Source organism: Octopus sinensis, linkage group LG28 (genome assembly GCF_006345805.1).
Source record: "Octopus sinensis linkage group LG28, ASM634580v1, whole genome shotgun sequence".
NCBI classification, from domain to species: Eukaryota; Metazoa; Mollusca; class Cephalopoda; order Octopoda; family Octopodidae; genus Octopus; species Octopus sinensis.
The window spans coordinates 14,966,141-14,982,018 of NC_043024.1; the positions used below are offsets into that span (position 1 = coordinate 14,966,141).

Genomic DNA, 15,878 nt, shown 5'->3' on the forward strand with positions numbered 1-15,878 from the left:
CGGAACATTCACGATGTGAATTTTCGGAGGCCTCTCATCTACGTTTCTTTTTTCATATTCCTTTAGAGCAGTGGTTTTCAACCGGGGTTCTGCCAGTACAGTCCAGGGATTCCGTAAGAAGTTACAAAACTGCTAAAATCGGCAGTAATTTTTAATTCTTCTCTGCAGATATGTGTGCATAAGACTATTAAATTATTGCACAAGGGTTCCTCGAGCCAGTGGAATGTTTCCTTTGGGTTCTGCTCCAGGAAAAAGTTTGAAAAGCACTGCTTTAGAGCAAGTTGTTTTACACCTATTACACTATTTTTCTTTTGTTTTTTTTTGCTCAGGTCAAACACTTACTCTATCGCTTTCTGTTCTCTATTCTACCAAAGGAACAGCAGAATTCATTCAAGAAATATAACTCTTTATACAAAGCATGCATTCCGATTGTTTATAGACATGCCTCTCCGTCATGGCTTGGTTTTACATAATATGTAACGGCGAATAAGATATGTTAACAACTTCGACCACTGTCCTTTCATTGAATCAGCACGAGCACCATTATTTTCATTTTTGATACAACCAAGCCGTTACACAATGATATAGATATATTCAGGCTGTGTGGTAAAGAGCTTGTTTACCAACAACATGGTTCCGGGTTCAGTCCCACTGCGTGGCACCTTGCGCATGTGTCTTCTACTATAGCCCCGGGCTGACCAAAGCCTTGAGTGGATTTGGTAGACGGAAACTGAAAGAAGCCCGTCGTATATATGTATATATATATATATATATGTATGTGCGTGTATGTTTGTGTGTCTGTGTTTGTCCCCCTAGCATTGATTGACAACCGATGCTGGTGTGTTTACGTCCCCGTCACTTAGCGGTTCGGCAAAAAGAGACCGATAGAATAAGTACTGGGCTTACAAAGAATAAGTCCCGGGGTCGATTTGCTCGACTAAAGACGGTGCTCCAGCATGGCCGCAGTCAAAATGACTGAAACAAGTAAAAGATTAAAAGAGAAAGAATTGTTGTAGGATCGACTGGTACGCGCACCGGGACCACTCTTCTTAAACAGTACCATTAATTACATATTAAGATAAAAGATATAATAATCAAATTCAATGTACCTTTGATGCTAGGCACCTTAACCATCCTAGACAGTCACAGAACGGCCCACAGCTTCTCCAAACACCGTCCGCCGCTCGGCTCTCTTTCTCTCTCCAGTTTCTTACTATTGGCAAATATATTAACAGTGTACATTTGTTTGTTTGTTTAACATTATATTCACGAATTAAAGTTAATCAGTGGCAAAGGATCGAAACAAAAGCCCTTCTTTTGGCGTCGATTCATAAACGGGTGCAACGGACAGCGATAAGGGGGTGGAGACGGACTTCCGGTTGACCATGCGCATGACGTAAATGTAAACGACATAAACACAGACACACACATTAACCTGTCATTAGACGGCGGTCATGCTGGAGGACCAGCTCGAACTGTTTCTGTTGAACGAACCGACCCTAGTACTTCTGTGTTTTTTTTTCTTTATATAATAATAAAGATATTTAGGCGATCCTTCGGTATAGGTACACACGTGACTGTTTACATTTCTGAAGATAAGAGAAACCATCCAAAAAAATGTTTTATTTTGACACATTCTACCAGTATACGAAGTTTTAAAAGTGTTTAGTTAACTAGAAATTGTCTGCCGTTCAAAAGGAAAGTCACGTATGTACCTATACCGAAGGATCGCCTAAATATCTTTATTATTATATAAAGAAAAAAAACACACAGAAGTACTAGGGTCGGTTCGTTCGACAGAAACAGTTCGAGCTGGTGTTCCAGCATGACCGCCGTCTCTCCCACCCCTAACACAAACCCTAACCCCCCCATATAAAAAAAACAAACACTTTCTTGAAATGTATCCAGTACTTTCGGTACCTATACCGATATTACGCTGATTATTTATTCTAGAAGCGCTAATTTCTGGGAACGCAAACAAACACCGGTTGTCAAGCAGTGTTTGGTAACCAACACAAACATTCACGGCCATGCTGGAGTCTTTTACTTGTTTCAGTCATTTGACTGCGGCCATGCTGGAGCACCGCCTTTACTCGAACAAATCGACCATAGGACTTATTTTTTGTAAGCCTAGTAGTTATTCTGTCGGTCAATTTTTCCGAACCGCCAAGTTACGGGGACGTAAACTCACCAACATCGGTTGTCAAGCAATGGCGGGGAGACAGACACAGACACACATATATATATACTGATATATATATATATATATATATATATATATATATATACACACACACACACACTTTCCCCTCATCCATCACCCTCTTGTACTGTCTCATATTCCTCCCCACCACTACAAATTCAATACCACTATAAAATGGTCAAAACTTTTCACACAGGAACTTAGTTAAACCCCACTAGAATGGGAGAAAGCGCTAATACATGATCTAAGTTATATGATGTATAAAAAATGTAATATACAAATAAATATCTGTAAATATAAACCATCCGATTGTCTGAGTACCTCATTTCTTCTAATATAAAATACCTGTACATCATCTCCAAACCTTCCAATATATATATATATATATAATTATTGAAGTAGATAAATGAATTATCTTATTACGGATAGCGTTTGTCGAAAAGCTTGCTGTGCATTTTGTTGGAGAATTAAGTTCCTGGATTTTCCTGAAGAGAAGGCTGCAAAATGGACTCCTTATTCAATCCGAAATAGGGACTTTGCAGCCTTTGAAACATATGTAGAAAATAATAAAAAGGAATTTTGTTAAATCTTCGTTCAGCTCCATTTCTTCCCTTCACTAAATATATATATATATATATATATATATATATATATAATATATATATATAATCAGGTGTACGGTTCTTGGAAGCAACGGATGTAAGGTTTCCCTTAAAAAATTATAGAAATAAAATTGAAACTATATTACTTATTTTTCATGAGATCATTCTAATGCTTTCTAAGATTAACATAAACCACATGACAGACTTTTATTGTCGGAATTAGCATGAGACAACAAGCAGTGGTAGTCGACGAAAAAAAATCTGTGCAAGGGAAGCAACACGAGCAGTTGCATCCCGTTCGGTGTAATATTTTAACAATTTTTACCTAGTAAAAGCTAAGGATTAGTTTTAGAGGTTAATGATTTTAGATGCTAATAAGTACTTATACGCTTATATTACGTTTCTGTCAATTCGCGATACTTATGATATATATATATAATCTTACCTTGTTAAGTAACACATAGGAAAAAGGAAGCAAGTTGACATTCTGCTTCCGTCAGCAAAACGGTGAGAAGATAACGCGTGTAGTTTCTGCGTTTATTCAACTAATATTTTATACTTTTCCAAATTACAGAACACCCTTAATATAAAATGGACGTGAAAAGGGATTGCGTATCAAGTCAATGTAACTGCATAATTGAAAGTTTGTTGAGTAACAAGTTTTCTTCGAGAACTTACGCTGAAAAAGTATGTACTGTTCAAAGGGGTAGACCAATGCCTGATGTTTCTTTAACGAGTAAAGCAAAAAATTGTATTCGAAAGTTTAGCAAAGTGCAATATGAGAAGACAAAGTGGTTAGCAGCTTGTTCTGGCTTCAATAAATTTTACTGTTGGCCCTGCCTGTTATTTAACAACGAAAGAGGTACGTGGAATTCATATGGATTTTCTGATTTAAATAATTTGCATAAAGCCATTAAAAGACACGAGCTATCTTCTTCTCATTTAACATCAGTGATTAATTTAACAAGATTCGGAAAAACGCCTACTGATTTTTTATTAAACAGCCAACATCGAAAGAATATTGAGACTCATAATGAAAAAGTAAAGAAAAATAGGGAGATCTTAAGACGATTAATTGATGTAGTTTGTTTTTTAAGTGAACAACAACTAGCATTCAGAGATCATGAAGAATCAGCTGATCCTGATAATGAGGGCAATTACGTTGAAATACTCCACCTCTGTAAGAAATACGATCCTATATTATCAAATTTGCAAGAGGCAGGCATTTTTTCTGACACTTCAAATAGTTTTCAAAATGATTTAATAAATAGCGTGGCTGAAGTTCTTTTAGAAAAGATTAAATCGGAAATTAACGATTCAACATTTGTGGCTATTATTTTAGATGAAGCAAGTGAAATTAGAACTGGAGCACAACTTTCATTTGTTGTAAGATATGTTTTAAGTGACGGTAATATTGCAGAAAGATTTTTAGGATTTTTAAACGTAGGTTCTGATCGTACGGCAAGTGGTTTGTCAAAGATTGTGTTCGATAAAATAGAAGAGTTAAAAATTGGTCATAAGTTTGTGGCTCAAACTTATGATGGTGCAAGTGTGATGTCAAGCGAATTAAATGGTTTGCAAAAGAAAGTTAAAGAAAAGTATCCTAATGCTTTTTTTGTTCATTGTATGGCCCATAGATTAAATCTAGTTCTGTCTCAAGCAGCTGCAAATATTCAAGAATGCGATAAGTTTTTTTCACAGATAAAGTCTTTTTCGTTATTTTTTTGTAAGTTGACCAAACGCGTGCATCAATTCGATACTGAAATTAAAAGGCATTTTCCAAAAGTGGCGCCAACTGACTGGAACTTGAATCATTCGCTGGTAGAAACAGTACGTGAATATCATGAGAAACTTGCTGATTTATTCCTAAACATCATTGATAATTCAAGTAAATGGGATACAGAAAGCTATACCTATGCTCAGGCGTTGTATTCTAATTTACAAAATTGTGAATTCAATTTTTTGTTAAATGTGTTTGGAGATATTTTTATTTGCACAAATACAGCATTTGACACCCTCCAGACAAAACCATTTGACGTATCCTACTGTGTTCATACAGTAAATGAAATTGTGAAAGTTTTAAAAGAAAAAAAGCATGATTTTCCTAAATTTTGGGCTAACGTTGATGGCATTTATCCTCAAATAAAGAAAAGAAAAACTGCTTTGGAAACAGAAGAAGAAAGATACAGGCAGCTGTTCTACAAAATTATAGATTTAATTTGCGAGCAAATTGAGATAAGATTTCAAAATTTAAATGAATTACATTTTTTAGCGCTTCTCGATCCAATGAGACAAAGTAACAACGTCCAGGAAACATCTTTAACTTCCCTTAAACATTCCTATGAAGACTATTTCGACAGCCAAAAGTTAAGAAGCGAACTTACTGCTTTGTACAAAGATGCTGAACTAAAAGGAAAATCCGTTCAAGATTTACTTTGCATTCTGCATAATAGTGGATTAGATGAAGCTTTGTCCCAGTTAACGAAGCTTTGTGAATTAATATTAACACTACCAACAAGTGCTACAGTGGAGCGCTCTCTTTCATACCTAAGCAGAATTCATAATTATACAAGAAATTCGCAGGGACAAGAAAAGTCAAGCAGTTTAGCTCTAATTGGCATAGAAAAAGCCGTTTTAAAAAGCATTAAGAACGATAGCTTCTACAATGATGTTATCAACAATTTCAACCAGAAGCAGAGAAGGATTGAATTAATATTTAAATAAAATTGGTAAGTTTTAATTGTGATTTTGCTTATTTTAAAAATAGCTGTATAATATGAACATGTCAACTTGATTCAAAATATCTATGACAGAAAATTTTGGTCATTGCTTCACCAGCCAGAAAGATTACCACACGCCCCTGATTATACATACATACATACATACATACACGTAAAAAGCATCAACCGATCGTGGCCGTTTGCCAGCACATAAAAAGCACCCACTACACTCTCGGAGTGGTTGGCGTTAGGAAGAGCATCCAGCTGTAGAAACACTGCCAGATCAGACTGGAGCCTGGTGTAGCCTCCTGGCCTCCCTGACCCCGGTCGAACCGTCCAACCCATGCTAGCATGGAAAACAGACGTTAAACGATGATACATACACACATACATGCATGACGGGCTTCTTTCTGTTTCTGTCTAGCAATTCCATATATATAAGGTGAATGAATTATCCTATGTTTACCGTCAACATGGAAAATTCGATGAACCGATACCAGGGTAGCAAATTCACGTCAGAAACACGGTTGAAGTGACCTCTCCAAGGGTAGAAACTCCGGGTTCATGTGCAGAAATTTGTGTGTTATACATGAATAAATAAATATATGGAGTTGAACGAAGATGTTAACAAAATTCCTTTACTCTCGACATATGTTTCGAAGACAACATGGTTTTATTCTAAAGGAATAAACGATGCAAGATGCAATCTTCTCATCAGGAAAGAAAGGGAGCCTCTCTCAACAACAAGACAAAACAATAATTGCGATGACTGCCTACATGGTAAACAAAACGATAATAAGTGTTTATATATAAAATATATATACACATAACAATGGCTGATAAAGTACACCGTATTTCGATATACTATTCAGTATATTAAAGGGTTGTAAGTCAGTATTGTGTCATACTTTTGTGTTAGCAGTGCATTATTTTCATTTTTAAGTTTATCTCTACTGGTTATATAATCAGTGCTAGCTCCAAATTCTATAGATAATTATATATTGAGTTTGGAGCCAGCACCGAGTTTCATATACGAATAAACAATGCGATCGGGGATAGAAAACATATTTCAGGTTTTATCACTTCTTCTGCGTCACATCCAACTCATTGGCTATCTATGAATATAACGTCGCCCTTTTCAAGCCTAGCCAGGCTCATGGGCCTGGTTTCTGTAGCGTATGTGTTCCCCCCAGCTGGACGGGACGTCAGTCCATGGCAGCGTTACTCAAGAAACAGGAAGAGAGAGCGAGAGAAAGTTGTGGCGAAAGAGTACAACAGGAGTCACCCCCACCCCTGCCGGAGCCTAGTGGAACTTTTTAGGTTTTTTCACGCCCGGTCTGGGAATCGAAACCGCGATCCTCCGACCGCGAGTCCGCTGCCCTAACCACTGGGCCATTGCGCCTCCATCTATGAATATATTTCTTGAATAATCAAAGTTTAGTAGTGTAATACTATTGGATAGATCAACTTACGTATTAAACACATTGCTTGCTAACAATTAATACGTAGTCGGTTTATGACAAAATATACATAATACTTAAAGATTACTATATATATTTCTTTACTACCCACAAGGGGCTAAACACAGAGGGGACAAACGGATTAAGTCGATTACATCGATCCCAGTGCGTAACTGGTACTTAATTTATCGACCCCGAAAGGATGAAAGGCAAAGTCGACCTCGGCGGAATTTGAACTCAGAACGAAACTGCAGACAAAATACGGCTATGCATTTCGCCCGACGTGCTACCGTTTCTGCCAACTCACCGCCTTAGATTACTATAGATCCAGTGTAGGCTATGCAAAAATATACTTTGTGCTTTCATGTTATTTTACACAGTTGATTTATATTTAGGCATTCTTTCGATATAACTCGGCAAAATCAAAACACTTCACTTCGGGTATTTCCGTGGAAGCAAATGACAGTTCGATTCTGTTGTCTGCTTGGAAATTTGCGGATTTTACATACACACATGAACCAGGTAAGAACAAATATGCAAGGCTTGCTGGCATAATTTCGTTATATCTATACTCCACAAACCACGGAAATACCCGAAGTGAAATGTTTTGATTTTGTCGAGTTATATCGAAGGAATGCCTATATTTAATTCGATTTCCTTAAATCAATGAAACTGATCAAGTATTCAATAATATAGATGTGCTTCAAACTAGACATGGACGTGAATTAGGGAGATGGCGGGAGACACCCGCGGTGCTGGTTTGTTTGTGTTCCCGTAAATTAGTATTCCTGCAACAAAGAGACCGATATCAAGATTATAAAAAAAATGTTGAGAACTGGGGTCGATTCGCTTGACAGAAACCCTTCGATGTGATGTCTCAGAATGTACGTGTGTATATTTATGTGTGGGGGTGTATATGCTTTTCGTGCGCTATAATATTCGTGTTTATGTCATGTTTACACATTTACAGTATACGCCCGGTCGACCGGAAATCAGTCCCCACCGCTACAACCCCGCCACTCTTTCACATCTATATAGACAGACGTAGAAGTAAGGTTTTATTAATGATCTGCCACTAATTAACTTTAATTTATGAATTTAACATAAAAAAAAGAGTTGTTTTAGCCAACTGCAAACAAACATACTGTTAGTATATTTCCCAATAATCAGAAACTCTAGAGAGAGAGAGCTGACCAGCGGAAGGTCTTTGGAGAAGTTATCACATCTGTTCCATTTTGCTATATATATATATATATATATATATATATACATATATATATATATATAATATATTAAATTAGATATAAAACCACTATTAGGCAAATCATACAATGAAAAACTTAAGCCAATACATAAGATTATTTAATTTATATTATTTAAATATATAACAAATTAAAAAAAAAAAATAATTAAGTTTGGATTTATTCCCTAATATTTATTATATATATATATATATAGACTACTGCATCACTCGTTTTATGTACAGGATTAGTAATATTGCGTTTCAACGGCATTGAGAAGCAGCCTCTAATGTAATTCGGCCTAAAAGGTTACCCCTTCTTCTGTCTCATTCTGTAACCCTTCCGGACGGTTAATGTGCCCAACATCCAAGGTACATTGAATCTGATTAATATGTTTTTTTATCTTAATATATAATTAATATATCTTTTATATAGCCACTTCGACTGGAAATATACATATATATTTATTTTCAGGTGATGCTAATGTAATCATTTTTTAATCTGTTTTATCATAATGTGTGTGTGTATATATATATATATATATATATATATCTTGTGTTAGTCATGGGCCTGCAGACATGCTGTGGGCACCGCCTTTTGGGCCCCCACTCTTTTTTTTAGTTGAAATAAATCAAGCCTAGTACTTATTTTTAAAGCCCGATAATTACTCTATTGGGCCATGTTTGCCGAACCGATAGGTCGAAGGGACGTAAGGAAGCCAACAGCAATTGTCAAGTGGCGAGGAACAAACACAAACACACACACACACACATATTTACTCTTATGCGTTTCAGCCTAAATGTTCTGGTCATGATATCACTTATTCCGATAATTCTCAACTAGTGCGGTGGAATAATTGAAAGACAATCAAAGATTTAGAAAGTTTCAAAAGGGAATATGGCGCAGGAGTGCCTGTGTGGTAAGTAGCTTGTTTACCAACCACATGGTTCCGGGTTCAGTCCCACTGCGTGGCACCTTGGGCAAGTGCCTTCTACTATAGCCTCGGGCCGACCAAAGTTTTTGAGTGGATTTGGTAGTCGGAAACGGAAAGAAGCCCGTCGTATATATGTATATATATATATATATATATATATATGTGTGTGTGTGTGTGTGTATGGTTGTGTGTCTGTGTTTGTTCCCCTAGCATTGCTTGACAACCGATGCTGGTGTGTTTATGTCCCCATTACTTAGCGGTTCGGCAAAAGAGACCGATAGAATAAGTACTGGGCTTACAAAGAATAAGTCCCGGGGTCGAGTTGCTCGACTAAAGGCGGTGCTCCAGCATGGCCGCAGTCAAATGACTGAAAAAAGTAAAAGGAGTGAAAAAAAAAAAGAATGATTTCAAAATTTAGAATACGATTGGACTCTTTTTAGATATACCACCAGAAACCACATCCATCTGTCTCTTCAAAAGTACTATTTATTCTTCTACAGTTCTCCACGACATATTGCAGTGAACAAGGATCTTCAGTTCTGGCAAAACTGAGGGAAAGGCTTTGTGTTGATGAGGAGGTGAGAGATTGTTTATCTCAAATTAGGCCTAATATAAAGGAGATTACTCAACAAAAACAAGTTTATACCTTGCATTAAATTTGTGTACTTTAATCATATCATAAGTTATTTTGTGTTATATATTATGTTTAACGAACTATTAATTGTTTTTTTTTAAATTTTAAATGCATTTCTATCACTTAAAATTTGGTGAGGCATGAGCAAATTTTCATTCTGAAAACGTGGCCCAAAGAAAAAAATGTTGGGGAACCACTGACCTATTCAATATTGTTGGTCTTTGGTGAAGGAATAAGTTTGATATTTCTGCCCTCGTTTGAGTTTTTTGCCAAGATGTAGGTTCATTTGGGATCTTGGACAAGGTGCTTCTTGAAAATATCTACTGCTACAGCATATAGATGTTTCAGTTTTTTTTTTTTTTTTGCAGCATATTAAATAGCCATGGGTTTTGAATCCCAAGATATTGGCTGTTATCTGGCCCTAAATATGATGGGTGAGACCTTTGGAACAATGCAGTGATGTTCTGTTCAGGGATTGGTTTAACTTTTGATGTCAAAGTTTGGTGCCAGCCCCTCTAGGACCTTTAATATGTATATTACCACATATGTCTCCTCTTTGCTCCACACACACACACACACACACACACATATCATCATCATCTGTTTTCCATGCTGGCATGGGTTGGATGGTTTGACTGGGGACTGGCAAGCCAGGAAGCTGCACCAGGCTCCAGTCTTGATCTGGCAGTGTTTCTACAGCTGAATGCCCTTCCTAACACCAACCACTCCGAGAGTGTAGTGGGTGCTTTTTACGTGCCACCAATATGGGAGCCAGTCAGGCAGAACTGGCAATGACCCACTCATGAATGATACTTATTGCATACCACCAGCATGGGAGCCAGTCAGGCGGCACTGGCATTGGCCACAACTACAATTTCCATTTGATTGTGATTTAATTTTGATTTTACTCGACTCAGTAGGTCTTCTCAAGCACAGCATGTTGCCCGATGATTCAAAGGTACTTTTTAAATGGGCTGGTTATGTGACACTGGTGTAGGCTACGACTGTGATCTCACTTTACTTGCTGTATCTTCTCAATCTTAGCATATCTCCAGAGGTCTCGGTCTTTCGTCATTGCCTCTGTGAGGCCCAACATTCAAAGGTCATGCTTCACCACCTCATCCCATGTCTTCCTGGGTTACCCTCTACCACGAGTTCCTTCCACTGTTAGCGAGTGACGCTTCTTCACACAGCTCTCCACATCCATCCGTAGTACATGACCATACCAGTGCAGTCATCTCTCTTGCACACCACATCTGATGCTTCTTATGCCTAACATTTCTCTCAGGGCACTTGTACTCTATAGTGTGTGCACACTGACATTACATGTCCAGCGTATCATACTAGCTTCATTTCTTTCAAGCCTATGCATGTCTTCAGCAGTCATGGGCCATGTTTCACTGCCTTGAAGCATGGCAGTTCGCACACATGCATCATACAATCTGCGTTTCACTCTGAGCAAGAGGCCCTTTGTCACCAGTAGAGGTAGGAGCTTTCTGAACTTTGCCCAGGCTATTCTTATTCTTGTGGCAATGCTCTCTGAGCATCCACCCCCACTACAGACTTGGTCACCTTGGTAGTGGAAGCTATCAACTATTTCTAGTTTGTCCCCTTGGCATGTGATGGAATCAGTTTCCTGTGCATCTGCTGCACAAAAGCTATCTTCCCAGTTAACCTTCCTTTGATGTTGCTGCACCTCTTATGTGTCCATAGCTTACACTGGATACATCTTATGGAGTTTCTACCTACACCTTTTCTACAGATCGAGCAGGGCCACCTTTCCTGAAGGGGTTTGTGATGTGTTTGCCTTCCTACTTACTAGGACTTTGGTTTTTTGCAACATTGACTCTAAGGCCTTTCAATTCTAAACCTTGCTTCCACACCTGAAATTTCTTTAGTTCTGGTAGTGATTTCACTATGAGAGCAAGGTCATCAGCATAGAGGAGCTCCCAGGGGCAACCTGTCTTGAATTCCTCTGTTATTGCCTGGAGTACTATGATGAATAAAAGGGGGCTGAGGGCTGATCCTTGATGAACCCCCTACTTGTACTCGTAATTCTTCACTATACTCATTGCCAACCCTTACCTTATTAACGGTATCCTTGTACAGCTCTTATTAACCACTTACTTATCCCAAGTTTCTGCATTGCCCACTAGATAAAGGATCGGGGGACCCTGTCAAAGGCTTTCTCCAAGTCAACAAAAGCCAAGTATAGGGGTTTATATTTGGCTAGATATTTCTCCTATTACTATACCAGGAATATAGCATCAACAGTGCTTCTACCTGGTACAAAACTCAACTGCATCTCATCTAAGCAGACTCTCTCCCTAATCAGTTGGGCTATGACCCGCTCCGTGACCTTCATCACCTGATCCAGCAGTTTGATACCCCTGTATCACCTTACATTTGTAGTAGTTGACTTATGGTGCTGCTACACCAGTCATTGGGTATGACTCCTTCATGAACTACCTGGTTTACAATACAGGTGACTAGGCCATAACCCACACCACCAGATATTTTAAGCATCTCAGCAGTGATTCCTGATGGGCCGGGTTTAAACCAGCCAAATATGTATAGGCTTTATGAGATATGTAGACTACAATCACTTAATTATATAAAGGGGTCTCCAATAGTCCAGCTAACTCTCTCCTATATCTTATTCTCTTTCTCTTTTATTCCAGAACATCAGATGACATTGGCAGGACAGAATATTTTTACTTCAGTATCCTGGAAGATAGCATACAGAACAGATGCATAGATGAGGAATTGCATTGAAATTTCTTTTGTAAACGAAATTTCTCAAAAGTTGCTGTTTGGCTGTTTGGAATGTGTGCACGATTTTTGGGACATGATTAAAGTTGAATGAATTTGCAGCATCTTTAGATATCAACAAAGATCACTGCTGTTAGAAATATAGGTGTTAAAATATTTGTGATTAAACTATAAATACAACTATATATATATCTATAGTTTTGATAGAGGAGAAATTATTTAAAAATCTATTTGAGAAAGTGAAAGGACGGAGTTTATTTTCCTCAAGAGATGGCAGAAGTGACAGAGAAATCAACAGACAGTAGTGATATCTGTGAAAAGTCATCCTCTCAAAAAGGTAACATCTTGACTCCCAGACGAACTCCCAAAGAAGCAAAGCTACATCACTGTGATGTTTGCGGTAAAATCTTTTCTCAAAGTAACTACTTGGTTACACACATACGTGTACATACAGGTGAGAAACCATATCACTGTGATGTCTGTGGTAGATCATTCTCTGAAGGAAGTCATTTGACAACTCACAAACGTACACATACAGGAGAAAAACCATATCTTTGTGATATTTGTGGCAAAACGTTCTATCAAAAATGTCACTTAAACGAACACAAGTACTTTCATACGGGAGAGAAGCCATTTCACTGTGATATCTGTGATAAATCATTCTCTCGTAAAAGCCACTTGACTTCACATCAGAACATTCATACAGGAGAGAAGCCATATCACTGTGATGTCTGTGGTAAATCTTTCACAGAAGGAAGTACCTTAAGTAAACATATACGTAGCCATTCAGGAATCAAACCTTTTAAATGTGATATCTGTGGTAAATCATTCTCTCGGACAAGTATCTTAAAAAATCACAAACTCATCCATACAGGAGATTAGCCATATCACTGCAACACCTGCAGTTAATCATTATCTATTGTTACTTGAATGGGCACAAGTGTATTCGATGCATCACATTCTGAAAGGAATTATCTTGAATAATCCACATATAGACTCAGAGAGAAGAGAATATCAAGAATGTAACCCCATCCATGGTAAAGTATTCTCTCAAAGCAGCCACTTAGCTACACCTGTATATATTCATACAGAAGATTAACCATATAATGTCAAAAATCTTTCCATAAATCTCATGTTATATAACCATCGGTGTATTTGTTTGACAAAGAAGATATAGCAATCTTCGGACACTTTGTATAACCATATCTATGTCCACTTTAATGCAATAAATTATAACTGATATTTTTAATAAATCATTCTTTCAGAATATTCATATATATTCCTTTCTAATGTATAGTCTGTGTGGTTGTGAAGCTTGCTTGCTAACCATGTGGTCTCAAGTTCAGTCCCATTGTACAGTACAAGTGATTTTTTTGTTTTCTGGCCTCAGCCTGACCAAAGCCTTGTGAGTGGATTTGGTAGACGGAAACTGGAAGAATCTCATCATATATATCTGTGTGTGTTTTCATGTACCCTTGTCTCGATATTGCCCTCACAGTTATTTCCAAATGTGTAGCCATGAGGAATTATTACCTTACTTGGGAATGACAACAAGAAAGGCATACTGCTGTAGAAAATCTTCATCAAAACTCCATCTGATGCATGCAAAGTATAGAAAAATGGATGTTAAAATGATGAACAAACATGATTCCATGTAATATATTTTCAGAAGGGAAATTTTATTGCAGATAAAAAGCTGAGAAATGTATTGCCATTGAAAATGAGAACATCACTTTTTAACATTTCAAACAATTGTACAAATCACGAAAGAAAATATTTCATCATCAAATAAGATATACATCTGTTATCTAATTGAGGTTCCCCTCCGTCTTATTTCTTGCATGTAACTCAAATCTACTTGCCTTCATTCTATCCTCCCAGTACACATCAGAAACAAGTTAAAAAGGTATAATTTCGTCTGGGTGGATTTTAATGATGTGTTGATGATATGCTGTTGGCAGAAAAAAATGGTATATGAAGTGATTGTGATAGTTGATGTGAGACAGAATAATCAAGCTTAGACTGATCTTGATTAATTTGATGACAATATCTCTGCTTGTACCCTGCAGTCTTGAGTGGCAGATGAACAGGGGCACCAATTTATCAAGGCCCTCTTGTAGATTTCCTTACAGTAATTATCTTAAATTTTAAACAATAATATTTATTCCTAACAATCTGTATATATAAAGATGAGAATGTCTGTGTGAATCCCTAAAACTCGAGAACTATACAACCGATTTCATTCAAATTTTACACATGCCTTACTTAGGGTCCATGCAGTGCCAGGGTCCAATAAAATGCCAGACTGGCGCGGTCTCTTATATCTTCCACTATTTCAGTATTACGTGTCAAAAATGAAACAATAACATCTCTCTTGATTAATTGACGACAATATCTCTGCTTGTACCCTGCAGTCTTGAGTGGCAGATGAACAGGGCCACCAATTTATCAAGGCCCTCTTGTAGATTTCCTTGATTTTACATGACAATTACTTGATGGCTGATTACCTCAATGGACAAATCAGGCAGCATCTCCGGAATGGGGAGGGAACAATGCTGCTGGAGCTCTGTAGTGCTAATGACTTGATAATCTGCAACACTTGAAGAACCGTTGGCACACAATCATCATCATCATTGTTCAACCGTGGTCGAGACAATGGGATTTACCATGCTACGCCAGACTTCACGGTCCATCATGGCATTACGGAGGTCCTGTTGCTGGATGCCTGTATCCCTGGAGATTACATCAGGGTAGGAGAGTGTGTGCCCTCTTGTATTGCGAGTAGATGGCTTCCAGAGGAGAAGAGCAGAAATTACCTCTTTTTCAGCTCTACAACAATGTCCAGCAAACTGGACTCTCTTACCTTTCACAAGAGATGACACAGGTCATCTCTTGGCACACAAGAGAAAATCCTTAGCAGCATTCCACCTGTCTCATGTTCTCAGTTCAAATTCTGCTGAGGTCAACTTTGCCCTTCAACCTTTCAGGGTTGATAAAATACAGTCAAGTGCTGAGTCTATGTGATCAATTCCTTCTCTCCAAAACTGCTGGCCCTGTGCCAAAATCTAAAACCATTATTAAGTCCTCGACCTCTACAATGAAATTATTTCATGATATATTATTTTAATTACTTAATTATTTTTCTATTACCTTTTAATTAATATTTAATTTGATTATTTTTTTTAGATCTTAGGTCATCTTAACCATATTGTAATTATCTTATTTTTTTAAACAGCAATATTTATTCTTCTAAGAATAACAATCTTATATAAATGGAATATATTCCTTAGTAAATAATTTACTGATTATTTT

At 37.5% G+C, this 15,878-nt stretch overlaps 3 protein-coding genes across 13 annotated transcripts in view; 2 read left to right on the forward strand and 1 right to left on the reverse strand.

Annotated features, from left to right (window-relative positions):
- LOC115225829 (gastrula zinc finger protein XlCGF49.1-like) overlaps positions 1 to 15,878 on the reverse strand; it is a 65,317-nt gene that overhangs the window by 39,530 nt on the left and 9,909 nt on the right. Inside the window, exon 1 of one of the 6 annotated variants that reach the window (XM_036514656.1) lies at positions 1,110 to 1,563. The exons of 2 other annotated variants lie outside the window; for them this stretch is intronic. The gene's annotated coding sequence lies outside the window, so the exon portion shown is untranslated. Of the gene's footprint in view, positions 1 to 1,109; positions 1,564 to 15,878 lie in introns of those variants that run through there. 3 more of the 6 variants (XM_036514652.1, XM_036514654.1, XM_029796837.2) reach the window with 3 other exon arrangements.
- The window catches only part of LOC118760833 (gastrula zinc finger protein XlCGF49.1-like), a 43,191-nt gene that overhangs the window by 13,009 nt on the left and 14,304 nt on the right, over positions 1 to 15,878 (forward strand). For 2 of the 6 annotated variants that reach the window (XM_036514659.1, XM_036514662.1), the window contains exon 2: positions 12,476 to 13,776. In XM_036514659.1, coding sequence (XP_036370552.1) covers positions 12,837 to 13,448 — 612 coding nt within the window. In that variant the 5' untranslated portion in view covers positions 12,476 to 12,836 and the 3' untranslated portion in view covers positions 13,449 to 13,776. Of the gene's footprint in view, positions 1 to 3,239; positions 3,668 to 8,451; positions 8,598 to 9,600; positions 9,739 to 12,475; positions 13,777 to 15,878 lie in introns of those variants that run through there. The other 4 variants (XM_029796759.2, XM_036514661.1, XM_029796760.2 and 1 more) reach the window with 4 other exon arrangements.
- On the forward strand, positions 3,397 to 5,529 carry LOC115225801. The gene has a single exon (XM_036514522.1). It carries the CDS (start codon positions 3,397 to 3,399, stop codon positions 5,527 to 5,529), a length of 2,133 nt encoding a protein of 710 aa, XP_036370415.1.